Genomic DNA, 15,763 nt, shown 5'->3' on the forward strand with positions numbered 1-15,763 from the left:
CCCGCCTGTCCTCTGCGATTGTTTCCACGCTGCCCGCTCCCAGCCAACTCTCTCTGTTAGATACTGACAATGCCACTGACACACTTTGTTCCACTCTTACACCCTGCTTAGACACATTATGCCCTCTGACATCTGGACCGGCCCGGGTCACACCTCCTGCTCCTTGGCTAACTGAGGTTCTCTGTGAGCATCGCTCCACACTCAGGGCTACAGAGAGGAAGTGGCGCAGATCGAATGATCCTTCTGATCTCTGCCTCTATCAGTCTCTTCTTGCCTCCTTCTCCAAGGATGTCTCCTCTGCAAAGACCCTATACTACCAGTCAAAGATTAACAACTCGCCTGACTCTCACACTATCTTCAAGACCTTCTCTACCCTTCTTTGTCCCCCTGCCCCTCCACCTTCATCTGACCTAACGGCTGATGATTTTGCTTCCTTCTTTGTGAAGAAAACGAAAACTATTAGCAGTCAGTTCTCCGAGCCGCCGCTTCTTGCGCATTCTCAAATCCCTGAGACATGCTCCCTTCCCTCCTTCTCTCTCCTATCCGAAGCAGATGTTTCCAAGGTCTTGGCTTCTAATCATCCGACTACCTGCCCGCTAGATCCCATACCCACCCATCTCCTCCAGGCCATCTCTCCGTCTGTTATCCCTGCTCTCACTCACATTATCAATTCATCCCTTTCCACTGGCACCTTCCCTGTAGCATTTAAAGAGGCCCGGATAACCCCGTTGCTGAAGAAACCCACTCTCAATCCTGCTATGCTAGAGAACTACAGACCCGTTTCTCTTCTTCCCTTCATTTCCAAGACTCTTGAACGCATTGTGTTCAACCAGCTCTCCACTTTCTTCACACAAAATAACCTCCTGGATAGCAATCAGTCTGGATTCAAAAGTGGTCACTCCACTGAGACTGCGCTGCTCTCAGTCATTGAGGCCCTAAGGCAGGCAAGGGCAGCCTCCAAATCATCTGTGCTGATCTTACTGGATCTATCTGCAGCTTTTGACACGGTCAATCACCGCATCCTCCTGTCGACTCTCATGTCTATGGGTGTCACTGACACAGCGCTTCTATGGTTCAAGTCGTACCTCTCAGATAGGTCATTTCGGGTATCCTGGAGAAGTGACGTCTCCGAACCCCAACGTCTTGATACCGGGGTCCCTCAAGGCTCTGTGCTTGGACCGCTGCTCTTTTCGATATACATGACATCCCTGGGCTCTGTCATTCGGAAACATGGCTTTTCCTACCACTGCTATGCAGACGACACTCAACTCCACTTGTCGTTCCACCCTGATGATCCTACGGTTTCTGCCCACATCTCGGCATGCCTGAGGGACATCTCACTCTGGATGAAGGATCACCATCTCCAGCTTAACCTTGCGAAGACAGAACTGCTTGTCATATCATCTGAACCAAAGATTCAGCACAACTTTTCCATTCAGCTAGGTTCCTCGACCATCACGCCTTCCAAGACGGCCAAAAACCTGGGAGTGGTCATTGATGATCGGCTTAGCTTCACGGAGCATGTTGCCAGCACCGCTCGCTCTTGTAGATTCATCCTCTACAATATTAGGAAAATTAGACCTTTCCTAGATGAGCATGCTACGCAGGTCCTGGTCCAAGCTCTTGTCCTGTCCAGGCTGGACTACTGCAATGCGCTACTGGCAGGACTTCCAGCCTGCACTACCAAACCCTTACAGATGATTCAGAACGCAGCGGCAAGAGTGGTCTTCAATGAGCCAAAGAGGGCGCACGTCACTCCTCTCTTTGTCAAGTTACACTGGCTTCCTATAGCTGCCCGCATCAAATTTAAGGCTCTGCTCCTGGCCTTTAAAACCACCACTGGGTCAGCACCCCCTTACCTTCGCTTGCTTATAGAGCCTTATGTACCCTCTCGATCACTGCGCTCTGCCACGGAGCGACGACTTGTGGTACCATCTCAAAAAGGGAAGAAAACACTAACGCGTACGTTCTCAGGAACTGTCCCACAACTGTGGAATTATCTGCCGTTCGTGACACGATCAGCTGACACTGTAGCTGTCTTTAAGACTCGGCTAAAAACCCATCTCTTCCACCATTACCTAACTTCCTAATTACAGATTTACTATCTTTATTTAGTTACCCTTCTCTTTATCTCTTTCTCTATCTACCTTCCTCTTTAACTAAAAAAAAAAAAAAAAACATACCCTTGGCTATGTATATTGTGTTGGACTTGATGAGACTATTTCCAGTGCACTTATGTATTGCTGTTCTTATGTTGCCATAATTGCTTATATTGTTTACCTCACTTGTAAGTCGCTTTGGACAAAAGCGTCTGCTAAATGACTAAATGTAAATGTAAAATGTAAATGTCCCTTCTGGAAAGCCCCTGTGGGAGATTCCTATCAGGAGGGACCTTCTGTCTCAAGTAGGGTGTGCAGTCTTCCACCCCCGCCCAGAGATGTGGAAACAGTGGGTCTGGCCTCTGAGGGGGCCAGGCTCATAGACTCAGGTCTCCCACCCGTGGTTCTGGAGACCATTCTTAACTCCAGAGCTCCCTCCACAAGGAAATGTATTCCCTTAAGTGGAAAACTTTCACCTCTTGGTGCTCAGCTCATCTGACAGACCTAGTCAACTGCCCCGTCGACGTGGTGCTAAGGTTTCTGCAGGAGCGTTTCTCTGATGGATTAACTCCTTTCACCCTTGAGGTTTATGTGGCAGCAGTTTCTGCCTGCCATACTCCTGTGGAAGGCTCGTCAGTGGGTAGACACCCATTAGTGGCTCGCTTTCTTCGTAGCACTCGCAGATTGTGACCTGTTAGTCGCTTCAGGGTCCCCACTTGGGCAGAGGTGTAAAAAGTACTCAAGAATGTTACTCAAGTGAAAGTACAAGTACTGAGTGTAAATTTTACTCAATTAAAAGTAAAAGTATCTGGCCAGAATTATACTTGAGTAAAAGGGAACCAGGGTTACATACGTAAACCTGAGACGTTCCCTTTCAAGGAACTCGAGCTGCATCGCCATAGCAACGCTTTGGGGAATGAGATGCCCACGCTTCCATACTACCAAATGCCTGTACATACGTAACCCGAGACATTATATTTTCACAGAAAGTTATTTACATTATGTAGGATGACTTTATGCAGAAAACATAAAAATGAATTTTGTTAGCTTTTCACAGATGCGTTTTTTTGTTCCCTTTCAAGGGCACTTTAGGAAGGGGACATGCGTAAACAGACGATCCAGATAAAGAGAAAATAATTGTTTCTATTGCACTATTGCTATGGGACACAATCTTACAGCTCCCTCAAAAGTTTACACATCAAGCTCTGACCTATGAATGGATAGGGCATAGGGATGATCAATGTACGGATTCACGACCTAGGGAAGTGATTAAGACACAGAAAGTCTTGAAAAACTGAATGTGTGAGCGTGTGACCATCCACTCTGTTGTCAGCTTTTTCCAGGCACAGATATGTGAGTGACCTTAAGTGCTTCATTCTAAAATCATCAGTGGCGGAATGATACGTAAACGATGCGGATTGGTGAAGTGGTTACAGTGCTGATACTGATGGAATATCGCACGGCTATCAGCCAATCAGATTCAAGAACCAGAAAGAACTGTTGTATAATCAAGTTTATTCAATGATAGACAGTCATGATTTTTGTGTTATAATACCATTTATAACACCATAAGTAATATAAATGAATTAAAAATAGAAAATCATTGAACTTAAATAAGTGGATATTGGCCAGAGCAATTGACATTACAAATTAAATCAATTTAAAAGTTTACTGCATTTGAAATTTAAAGTTAAATGTATTTTGTTCAACTTAATAGTTATTTTATAAAACATCTTAAAGGGCCCCTAACCTAGGTGTTTTCAGCAATATTATATCTGGTATTCAAAGAACGTGTCAGCTCAGTTTCAGTTCCAGCTCAAAATACACCACAGATCTTTCATTATATGATGTTTAACATGGCCATTTGTGGCTGCAATGAAAAATGTGCTGTTTTTGTGTGTGTGTCTCTATTCCCCTCCCCGTATGCAAAGTAGAAGGCATAGCACTTACACGTGTTTAAAGGAGATTACACAAAGAAGAATTGACAGATTTGTATAATAACAGTGTTACAGTCAAATCCAGGCAAGACAGGATGCGGATCCAAATGCAGTTAGGTTTATTTATAATTATAACAAATGGGCAAAAACAATAGCAGGCAAATCCAACAAGGAACACAAAACACCATAACATCAAACAACAATCGACATCAGACACTGGAAACACTACGTTTAAATACACAGGGTAAAAAGAGAAAACAAGACACACCTGGGGAACAATCCCCCGGACCAATGAACAAAAGAACTACAGACATGGATGACACAGACATGCCTTCAAAATAAGAGTACAAGACAAGGGTACACAGACAGAGTTTGTTACATAGCCCCCCCCCCCCTTAAGAGCGGCTTCCAGACGCTCCCAGAGAGTCCACAATAAAGTCCAGGTGGGCAGAGGAACGAAGGCGGACCAGGGGGAGGGACGGAGGGCAAGGCCTGTGATGAGGCAAAGGCTCTGGGGACCAACGCGGGGCCGGCAGAGCAGGAAGCTACGGCGGGGCCGGCAGAGCAGGAAGTAGAGACCAGGGTGGAACTGCAACCCATGGTGGTGCTGGGGGAGCTCTGCGTCTATAAACAGAGACAATGGAGACAGAGTCTGGCAAAGCTCGGGGAACAAAAAACACAAGGCAGACACAGACAATCTGGTGAGTTCAGGCGTTTTGGCCCAGGCAGATAGTTCATGGAGAACAGAGGTCGCCATCTTAAGCCAGGCAGATAGTTCACAACTGGCCATCTTGGGCAGGGCAGAGAGACTTTGGGGGTCATGCGCAGTCATTTTGGCAAGGGTAAAAAGCCTATGAAGCTTGGCACTTCCTGCTTTGCTACTGTTCGGACACTCTTGCTTACTGCTCTGCGCTTTGCTCTATCGCTTTTTATATTTTATCTTATAATTTTAACTTCAGCAAATCAGCATAATGCTCAAACAACAAAGCTTGACATCAACATTAAATTACAAACTTTCAGGACTGGAAGATTACAAAAAAGTGGAATTTTTCATCCGTCTACCCTCCTACCGCCATCAGCTTACATTCCAAAAGGAAAAACACAGCTGCCTTCATTCAAAAGGATAAGAAAAAGAAATGCCTCATCAAAAATCTCCTTGCTGCACAAACTGCCACAGACTTTTACAAAGGATTGCTGTTCTTGAAACAAAGTTACTTACAGGACTACCAAACCAGACGGAACACACAACAGAGCTTCGTCATCATGGACGCCCTCAGCATACAGCCGGTGAGTCCCATGAATCGAATGATCAACACACTAATCAATGGTACAAACAGTGAGCAAGACCCAAAATTACTCGAGAAATCAGACTGTCACGAGCATCACATTTTGCCGCAGTCGCTTCCTCTACCCCAGATACAGCTATGACAAGGATTGCAAACACTGACTTTCTACCACCACCTATACATCTTGAGAACAGATTTGAAGTATTAATGAATATGAATGAGGAATCCCCAAATGTGATAAATGTGATTGAACACCGATCAAATCAGCCAGCAGCTAACACTGATGCTAACTGCCACTCAAGATCGAGCAGACCGCGGCACTCAGCGCAGAGGGCATGCGAGCCCAGAACTCTGATATTGGGTGACTCAATTATCAGAAACATTAGCAACAGGGACTCAACTTCATGCTGCCTTCCACAAGTAACCGTTTCTGATGTAAACAGGGAACTTAAGAACATTCTGATGAAACATAAGACTGTAAATCGAGTTGTCATTCATGTGGGGAAGAATGATATTCACAAAGAGCAATCTGAACTCCTTAAGAGGGATTTCAACAAACTTTTTGAAACACTCAGAACAGTGAAAGTTCAGCCGTTCATCAGTGGACCAATTCCAGCAAGGGGAACAAATAGGTTTTCACTGTTGCTTGGACTTAATACATGGCTGCAAAAAACCTGCAACATAAAGGGACTGAACTTTATCAACAACTTCAATCTTTTCTGGAGTCAGAGACAACTATTTAAACAGGATGACATCCACCCAAACAGACTGGATGCAAGAGTGCTATAGGACAATATCTACTTCTCCCTTCATAATTCTTCAGCAGTGTGTGCCAATCCACTCAACCTGAATGGCACACACACACCTGGACAGAGTATGAATGACCACAGGACTTCTCTTCAGCACCTGAATGGACATGACGTTGACAGATCCCATAAGGACAGAGATAACACCACGCAGCCACAACAACCACTGCTCATGGACACAATCTCAGCTGAGTCCTGCACACAGAGCTCACCACAGTCAGACTGTGTCAGATTAGAACTGCTCCAAGATTCAGCACCCAAGGACGACTTTCTGGAAAACAGCCAAGGATACCAGGAAAACATATTACAGCCTCCGGTCACATCAGAGCAACAGGACTGCTCACTAGATATGTCATTCCTCTCTCCAACATCCCCGCTTTTGACCTTCTCCGGAAAAATGGAGGAACTGGTTTATGCTGGAACTAAACTATCCCACTCTATTGGTGCGAGCCTCCAGCTTTCAACCAGAAAACGGCAAGCCCCACAACCACCAAAGCCAGTGGGCCCAGCTCCCCCTCCTCGTCCTGTGAGAGCTCTTCGGTCTCTGACCCAACGCCAAGGCACACACCCTCCTCCATCTGCTGTAGGTGAAACAAAAACAACTGATAAAGGCTCTCAGTGATGTGTGTCGGGTCCCTGCTATGATAATACAAATTTTATTAAATATTTTAAGAAAAAGCAGGAACCCGGTGTGCCTATATCTTTCTCTATTTCTGTTTTAGTACATGATAGAAAGTCCAAGGCTTTATCAAACCGTATGGCAAATCAATCTAATCTGCTGCCTGTTACATGTCAAACTAAGATTTCTGTTAGGGAAAAAATTAGTACTGTTAAGTTAGCACTTTAAAACATCTTTTCACTTAAACATAAATCACTTCTAGTCAGCGACTTAATAACCACAAACAACCTGGATTTTATGTTTCTAAATAAAATAAACATGCTGTTGTAAAAGTTAGGTAGAAGAATGGCAGGCAAAAATCACCTTGGAGAAACTCAACAGCGGTGCAGAATATGAAGAGACAATGCAGAAAAGCTGAACGCATGTGGCGGAAGACAAAACTTGTAGTCCATTATAATATCTATAAAGACAGCCTTCGTGCTTTCAGTGAGGAAATAGGCAAAGCTAGACAGACTTTCTTTTCAAATATAATAAACAACAACATAAATAACACACGCATTCTTTTTGCTACTATAGAGAGAATAACAACCCCCCCAAGTCACATTCCAAGTGAAATGCTCTCAGACAGCAAATGTAGTGAGTTTGCTTACTTATTCTCTAAGAAAATCATAATATCAGAAAGGTGATCAGCACATCCTTGAGCTGCGCCGGGGTCAGACAAGTCAGACCACAACATCTGAAAGTAGTTACGATGTCTGATTTCGAAGCAGTTGATGGTAAAATTTTGGAAGAAACAGTACAGCATCTTAAAACATCAACCTGCGCCCTTGACACACTCCCAACATCTTTTTTCAAAAGTGTATTTAATTGTTTAGAAGCAGTTCTCCTAGAAGTGTTAAATTCATCACTTATCTCTGGGACTTTTCCAAAGTCCCTTAAAACGGGTGTTGTTAAGCCCCTCCTGAACAAGAGCAACTTGGATAACTCTGTGTTGAGCAACTACAGACCAATCTCAAATCTTCCTTTCATAGGCAAGATCATTGAAAAAGTTGTTTTCAATCAGCTGAACAAATTCTTAATTTCTAATGGTTACTTTGACATTTTTCAATCTGGTTTCCGACCGCACCACAGTACAGAGACAGCGCTCATAAAGATACTAAATGATATTCGCCTCAATACAGACACAGGCAAACTATCAGTGCTGGTGCTACTCGACCTCAGTGCTGCTTTTGACACTGTTGATCACACCATACTTCTTGACAGGCTGGAAAACTGGGTTGGGCTTTCTGGGATGGTCCTAAAATGGTTCAGGTCATACTTAGAAGGGAGAGGTTATTATGTAAGTATAGGTGGCCATAAATCTGAGTGGACATCCATGACATGCGGAGTCCCGCAAGGCTCAATTCTTGCGCCACTCCTGTTCAACCTGTATATGCTCCCATTAAGCCAAATAATGAGAGAGAACCAAATTGCCTATCACAGTTATGCAGACGACACTCAGATCTACTTAGCTCTATCCCCTAACGACTACAGCCCCATTGACTCCCTGTGTAAATGCATTGATGAAGTTAACAGTTGGATGTGACAAAACTTTCTTCAGTTAAACAAAGAGAAAACTGAAGTCATTGCGTTTGGAAACAAAAATGAAGTTCTCAAGGTGAATGCATACCTTAACATTAGGGGTCAAACAACTAAAAATCAAGTCAGGAATCTTGGTGTGATTCTGGAGTCTGACCTTAGTTTCAGTAGTCATGTCAAAGCAATAACTAAATCAGAAACTTGTGCATGCTTTCATCACCAGCAGGGTGGATTTTTATAATGGCCTCCTCACTGGTCTTACCAAAAAGACCATTAGACAGCTCAAGCTCATTCAGAATGCTGCTGCCAGGATTCTGAGCAGAACCAGAAAATATGAACATATCACACCAGTCCTCAAGTCTCTACACTGGCTACCAGTTACATTTAGGATTGATTTTAAAGTATTATTAATGGCATATAAATCACTCAATGGACTAGGATCTCAATACATTGCTGATATGCTCATTGAATATAAACCCATCAGATCACTCAGATCATTAGGATCACATCAGCTAGAAATACCAAGGGGAGTAAGCTTTTAGCTATTATGCCAGTCGCAGCTGGAACCAGCTTCCAGAGGTGATCAGATGTGCTCCAACAGAAGTCACATTCAAATCCAGACTCAAAACACATTTGTTTAGCTATGCATTTACTGAATGAGCACTATGCTGGGTCCGAACTGATTGCACTATATTTTATATGCACTATTTTAATTCTTTTATTTTTCTTGTTTTTTTATACTTTTATTCCTGTTTTATTAAAATCACATTTATTTTCTTTTAATTGACATTTTAAATTCATGAATCTTTGATTTTTTTTCTCATTTCTATGTAAAGCACTTTGAATGACCTCTGTGTATGAAATGTGCTATACAAATAAACTTGCCTTGCCTTGCCTAGGGAGTGACCATACCAGCTAGCCTACTGGGCACGGGGATCTCAGGTTTAACCATCTCAGCCTTAACAGGAAATTCAGGGAACTCTGAAACAGGTTTTATGGTCAGGACAGAAGCATCAGAGAATGTAGGCTCAACAAGCTTGGTCGACGCCGAAAGCTCAAGGGACTCAAATTCACTCCTTTCAGTGAAAACAGACAATGCAGAGGACTCACATGACCTTGGTGACTCCGGTGATTCACCTGTGGCTGGAGGTTCACTCGTGACAGGATGGGTATGAGGCTCAGGTTCAGACCTTCCAGTCGTGATAGGAGGTGTAGGAGATGACTCAAATACTTCATATTCAAGGGCTTGAAGAACACAGGAGAAAGCAGACCACAAAAAGAAAGCAGAAAGCAGACCACACACACACCACAAAGCCATGGTGAGTACAGGAAGCACAGAGTTCAAAGGACATACCTCCGATGCCATCCTGAGAACGGGTGCAGGCATGACGATGACCCTCTTAAAAACAGGGGCAGCCATGGCAACGGCTCTCTGGGGAATAGGTGCAGGTATGGAAACAGCCATCTGTAGAACAGGTGCAGGTATGGCAGCAGCCATCCTGAAAACTGATGTAGACCTGACGACGGCCCTTTAGGGGCAGGCGTGATAATAGACCTCCTAAGAACAGGTGTGGGTATGACAGTGGCTTTCTCGAAAACAGGTGCAGACATGACAACAGCCATCTTGTGAATGCCTCGGGTGTGGTGGCAGCCATCTTGTGAAGTGGCTCAGGTGTCAACACCGGGAGAATACGACTAGAGAGAGGTATCAACGCTCACAATGGACTGCTGGGGCGTGGAACTCCTCCGTCGACTGCGCGGGCAGCGCTAGGGAATAGCGCTCACCGGCTCGGCAGTCTGTAGCGCGGATGCTGCAGATTTTGTCTCCGGCAACTCCGGCATGAATCGCACATGCCCTCCGCCACGTAAATCTGCATGACGGGCAAAAGCGAAATAGTCAAACACCTTCAGCTCATAAATCTTCTGCATCAGGACCGGCTCACACAAGCAGTGATTGAACCAGATCTTCATCTCTGTCTCGTTGAGACGCAGACCCTGTGAATCCGCCCAAAACCTCCGGGCGAAATCCTCCACCGATTCACCCTGCGGACGAAGGGAAGCAAGTTTGGTACGCCTCTGCCAGAACTCCTTCTCAGAGGTGGGGGGAGGAACACAAAAGTCTGCACCGCTGTAAGTTGACATACTGGATTCTATGGAGACGAGGAGAAAACACACAGGAACGAAGGATACTGCTGGATCCTGGTTTGGTCGATCGTTCTGTTACAGTTAAATCCAGGTAAGACAGGATACGGATCCAAATGCAGTTAGGTTTATTTATAACTATAACAAATGGGCAAAAACATAGCAGGCAACTCCAACAAGGAACACAAAACACCATAACATCAAACAACGATAGACATCAGACACCGGAAACACTAGGTTTAAATACACGGGGTAATCAGGGAAAACAAGACACACCTGGGGAACAATCATCACACGGACCATATACAAAAGAACTACAAAGAACTACAGACATGGATGACACAGACATGCCTTTAAAAAAAAAGAGTACCAGACAAGGGTACACAGATACAGTTCGTTTCAAACAGGATGTTTTCTGCACACACATTGGCGAGACATTTTTTGATAGAAACACATTTAAAAGTGCATTTTCTAAGTTAGGAGGGCTTTAAAAAATTCATAATGTGAACTAATGCTTTTTACTAAAGAATACTAATGCCAACTTGTCTGCTACAGCCACTACAACTTAATGTGTTTTGTTTCACCCTGAGCAAAAAGTATGTAGTGCAACAGGTTTCACACAATTTTCTAGTTAAGTCTGTTAATTTGGGTTAAAACTGAATAGCATTTTAAGTACAAAACCGGTCAAATGGTTTAAAATAAATGTTCCCAACAATGTCTTATATTGTGGTAACTGTGGTAGAAGCAGATTGATTGACTCCTGTCCATTGCTTTATTTGGGTGTTGCAAAATTTTCGAATAATTTAATGGCCCATCATCAATTATTACTACTAATTTACCCTCATGTTGTTTGTCCCCCAATGTCTATGGTTTTTCAGGACATTTTTGGGAGTGGATGGTGATCAAGTTGTTTTTTTTAACATGAGGCTGAGGTAATAATTACAAATTTGTAATTTTTATCCCTTTCATTTATTGTATTATTTAACTATATGATGTATACAATTTGACCATAGACATACCATTGCCTGCAGTACTGGGAAGGACGTTTATGATTTTAGTGTCTCCAGGAATCCCAACATTTGTTACATTTCTGTGAGGAAAAGCATTTTGATAAATAAGCATTTATTTTCAACAGGGCATGAGTCATGGATTTAAAAACCAGGAAACACAGATACTGAAATAATGTAGGCATAACTTAAATGCACTATAAAAACATTATACATTTCATATTTTAGTTAAAAAAGTCTATACAAAATAAATAATTTTATGGGTCTGTCACAGATCTGTTTACCGTAAAATGAGTTGCTTCTCAAAAGGAGTTAACGGACTTTTCATTGGTCCTCTTTCATGATACACCCAGTAGTCACAGGTAAGGTTCTTTGGTCTCTCACACTGCCATACCGTTCCTGTTTTTACATCTTTATATTCACAGCAGCAGTTGCCTTTAATCCAACTTCCGTCTGGGCCCCATTTAAGATTACATTCCACTTTTTCACTTCTTATGACTCCATCAGGTCCTGGTCCTTCATAGTAACCATAATAATGGCTGCGTGCGAATGAGGACTCCCAGTATTTTTTAGTAAACTTTATAACTTCACTAGAGTGGACCAGTCGCACAGACACCTGTGCCTGACCTTCCCAGGGTAGCAGAAGATCAACAGTGTATGTCCCATTGCGGTGATCAACAACTTTCCCATAAACACCTGCCTTTAAGGACATAGAGTATATCATGTAAATATTATTATAATTAAAACAATCTTAAATTTCAAAGGAGGTGTAGCCATTCTGGCTCTGAGCTTTGTGTGTATATATATATATATATACATACATACATATACATATATATATATATATATATATATATATATATATATATATATATATATATATATATATATATACATATATACATATATACATATATATATATACACATACATACATATATATATATATATATATATATATATATATATATATATATATATATATATATATATATATATATACATAAGCCACAAGTCTAAAGAAGTTATGTGTCACGTTTGAGATCAATAGGCCCAAAAATGAGGTTCTTGCAAGAGTTTTTGTAAGACTAGTGCCTTTTCTAAGTGCCAGTCAGCCCCAAAATAGAAGTCTTTTGTTTACATGCATACACGTTCGTTCTTATTAATATTTATCCTTATGTAAGCGTATAAAATGCCGTTTCCACACCAGGAAATAAAACATCACACAAAGATCGCTGGATTCGTTATCTATTGGCTACATGTTCTGTCTATCAATATTTTCCATGAAGTCATTGGAGGAACGAGCGATTCAGATGACATCACGATATTTGACAGCGCTGTTTGGATATTATGTATTTTACTCCTGCCTACTTTTAGAAACAATGTTTGACCACTGGTTTTGAACACGAGTGTAATATCATATACAAGTGTTATGATGTAAATAGTCCTCAGATTGTATATTATATTCTATTACAAGACGTGCATGTGAAAACTGATGTAAACAATGGACAATATATCTATATTTCACGGATTATACGAATTTGTGGACAAAAATGGTCATTGGATGCATTTCATTGGAGAGTTTTTATGGGTTATTCACACATCTGAAACAGACTGGATTCGATTCGCGATCGTTATACCAACACAAAGGTAAGGAGTCCCGTTTATATTTTGCATGTTGTCATCTGGACTTCTGTAACAAAATACTATATTTATGATGCTAGAGCATCTGTATCTCAAAACAGAGACCATACACTGATGCTAAACCTGTATACCTTTTAAACGATGTATAGTAATGTTAATATTATTATTGTTTGTAGACAGTAGGCTATATAGATATTGTCAGTGTTGGGGGTAACGCATTACAAGTAACGCGCATTACGTAATAATATTACTTTTCTGAAGTAACGAGAAAGTAACGCATTACTTTATAAATGAACACATTAATATTTGAGTTACTTTTTCTAAAAAGTAATGCGAGTTACTTTTCAGTTGAATTAATTAAATTAAAAAATAAAATAATGTATTGAATTAAACTGAACATATAAACGTAGAATTACGCACTCTGTGCGCCTGAGCGGGAACAGTTTGAGTCAAAAACGGAAATGGCCGGCCAGAGCTTGACATTTTTGCGATCATAAAAAACACCTGCAAGGCCTAAAAGAGATCAAGCCTCGTAAGCATTACTTTCCATGAAAAGTAACTAAGTAAAGCAAATAGTTACTTTATTGGGGAGTAACTTAATATTGTAATGCATTACTTTTAAAAGTAACTTTCCTCAACACTGGATATTGTTAGCAGCGTTAAAAAACTGACGTCTTTCTTCCCCCGAGCTAGTGCGCGTCGAGAGGTTTTAATTTGACGCTTCAACTGGTAGCTCTTCCCAGCTCTTCTGTAGAAATTACAGTATTATTACTGGCAACCAGCTGCCAGTAACTTACTGTGGTTTTTACATTGATGTTATTTACTGGCAACAGTTTGTTCAAAGTAACACTATTGTTGCATCTTTAATGGCAAGCTTTTATTTATTATTACATTATATGATCGCTTTTAACATGAAAAATGTCCCAAAAATGTAGATGACGCTTAAGAGATTATGTGAATATTTCATAAGAACACTTAAAATAACATATTAAAAAGATTGCAGAAAACTCTCTCTAATATTTCTTTTATTGTTGTTTTGGTCTTTCTCAGAATCCACTTGCACCACTGATGATGATGCAGCAGGTGGTGATCATGCATCAGTAATTTACTGATTCTCCTTAGATTCCAAGATGTGAAACGTTGATTTCCAGTCAAATTTAAACCACTGAATTTGAGGAACTAAATTTGAAAAAGAAAATAATATCTACTGACAGTTGTCTGTCAAAAATTAAAATAGCATTTTTAAACAAACTATTTTTTTTTATAAATGAACTTTAAAAACTGAAATTTGAGCTATGAAATGGTGTGTAAAATGTTATCTGTTGAAAGATTCAAAGCTTAGATATACAACCATATTGAATGGCAGGCCCTAAAAATGCAAGCATTGTTACAGTTTTTTACAAACGCTAGGACTTCTCAATAGTTAGGTCACTTTTGCAAAACTTCACACAGTTCTCCTAACAAAGTTTCAGCTTGGCAAAGCAGTTCATTTTACATTCAAAATGCACTACTACCAAAACACTTTATTCAGGTCTTAAATAAACTCATTCTTTCAGAACACGAGCAAAGGTTGACAGCCGACAAACACACTTTGTCACCCACAAAACAATGACCTAAAAAACACTAACAACATGTAGCATTATACAGTGTTTTCTTGTGTAAAACAAGGACACATCTCTGTTTATACAGTTTTAAAATATATTTCATTAAAATATTACTGTAGAAATGTAGCAAATTATTGTCTTATTGAGTTTTGTATTATGTTATTTTGAACATAAGTTTAACAGTTTTGAAAACAGTATGTAAGCATGTGCAAATTGGCATGTACATACAACCCCAAAACAGAAAAAGTTGGGACATAGTATAAATTGTGAATAAAAAAGGAATGGAATAATTTACAAATCTCATAAACTTATATTTTATTCACAATAGAATATAGATAACATATCAAATGTTGAAAGTAAGATATTTTGAAATGTCATGCCAAATATTGGCTCATTTTGGATTTCATGAGAGCTACACATTCCAAAAAAAGTTGGGACAGGTAGCAATAAGAGGCCAGAAAAGTTAAATGTACATATAAGGAACAGCTGGAGGAGGACCAATGTTTAGGAATAGGAATGTTGTCCTATTCTTGTCTAATACAGACTTCTAGTTGCTCAACTGTCTTAGGTCTTCTTTGTCGCATCTTCCTCTTTATGATGCACCAAATCTTTTCTGTGGGTGACAGATCTGGACTGCAGGCTGGCCATTTCAGTAGTCAGATCCTTCTTCTACGCAGTCTTGATGTTGTAATTGATGCAGTATGTGGTCTGGCATTGTCATGTTGGAAAATGCAAGGTCTTCCCTGAAAGAGACGACGTCTGAATGGGATCATATGTATCTAGAACTTGGATAAACCTTTCGGCATTGATGTTGCCTTTCCAGATGTGTAAGCTGCCCATGCCACACGCAGTCATGCAACCCCAAACCATCAGAGATGCAGGCTTCTGAACTTAGCGCTAATAACAACTTGGGTTGTCATTGTCCTCTTTAGTCCGGATGAAATGGCATCCGAGTTTTTCAAAAAGAACTTCAAATTTTGATTCGTTGGACCACAGAACAGTTTTCCACTTTGCCAAAGTCCATTTTAAATTAGCCTCGCC

General features: G+C 41.0%; 1 protein-coding gene across 5 annotated transcripts in view; it reads right to left on the minus strand.

Annotated features, from left to right (window-relative positions):
* The window catches only part of trpc1 (transient receptor potential cation channel, subfamily C, member 1), a 204,226-nt gene that overhangs the window by 62,397 nt on the left and 126,066 nt on the right, over positions 1–15,763 (minus strand). For 2 of the 5 annotated variants that reach the window (XM_073813194.1, XM_065294678.2), the window contains exons 5-6: positions 11,759–12,174; positions 11,487–11,557 (exon numbers count right to left, since the gene is read on the minus strand). The exons of the other annotated variants lie outside the window; for them this stretch is intronic. In XM_073813194.1, the coding sequence (XP_073669295.1) occupies positions 11,487–11,557; positions 11,759–12,174 (487 nt within the window). The remainder of the gene's footprint in view (positions 1–11,486; positions 11,558–11,758; positions 12,175–15,763) is intronic. 5 annotated transcript variants of the gene reach the window in all.

Source organism: Paramisgurnus dabryanus, chromosome 22, assembly GCF_030506205.2.
Source record: "Paramisgurnus dabryanus chromosome 22, PD_genome_1.1, whole genome shotgun sequence".
NCBI lineage: Eukaryota > Metazoa > Chordata > Actinopteri > Cypriniformes > Cobitidae > Paramisgurnus > Paramisgurnus dabryanus.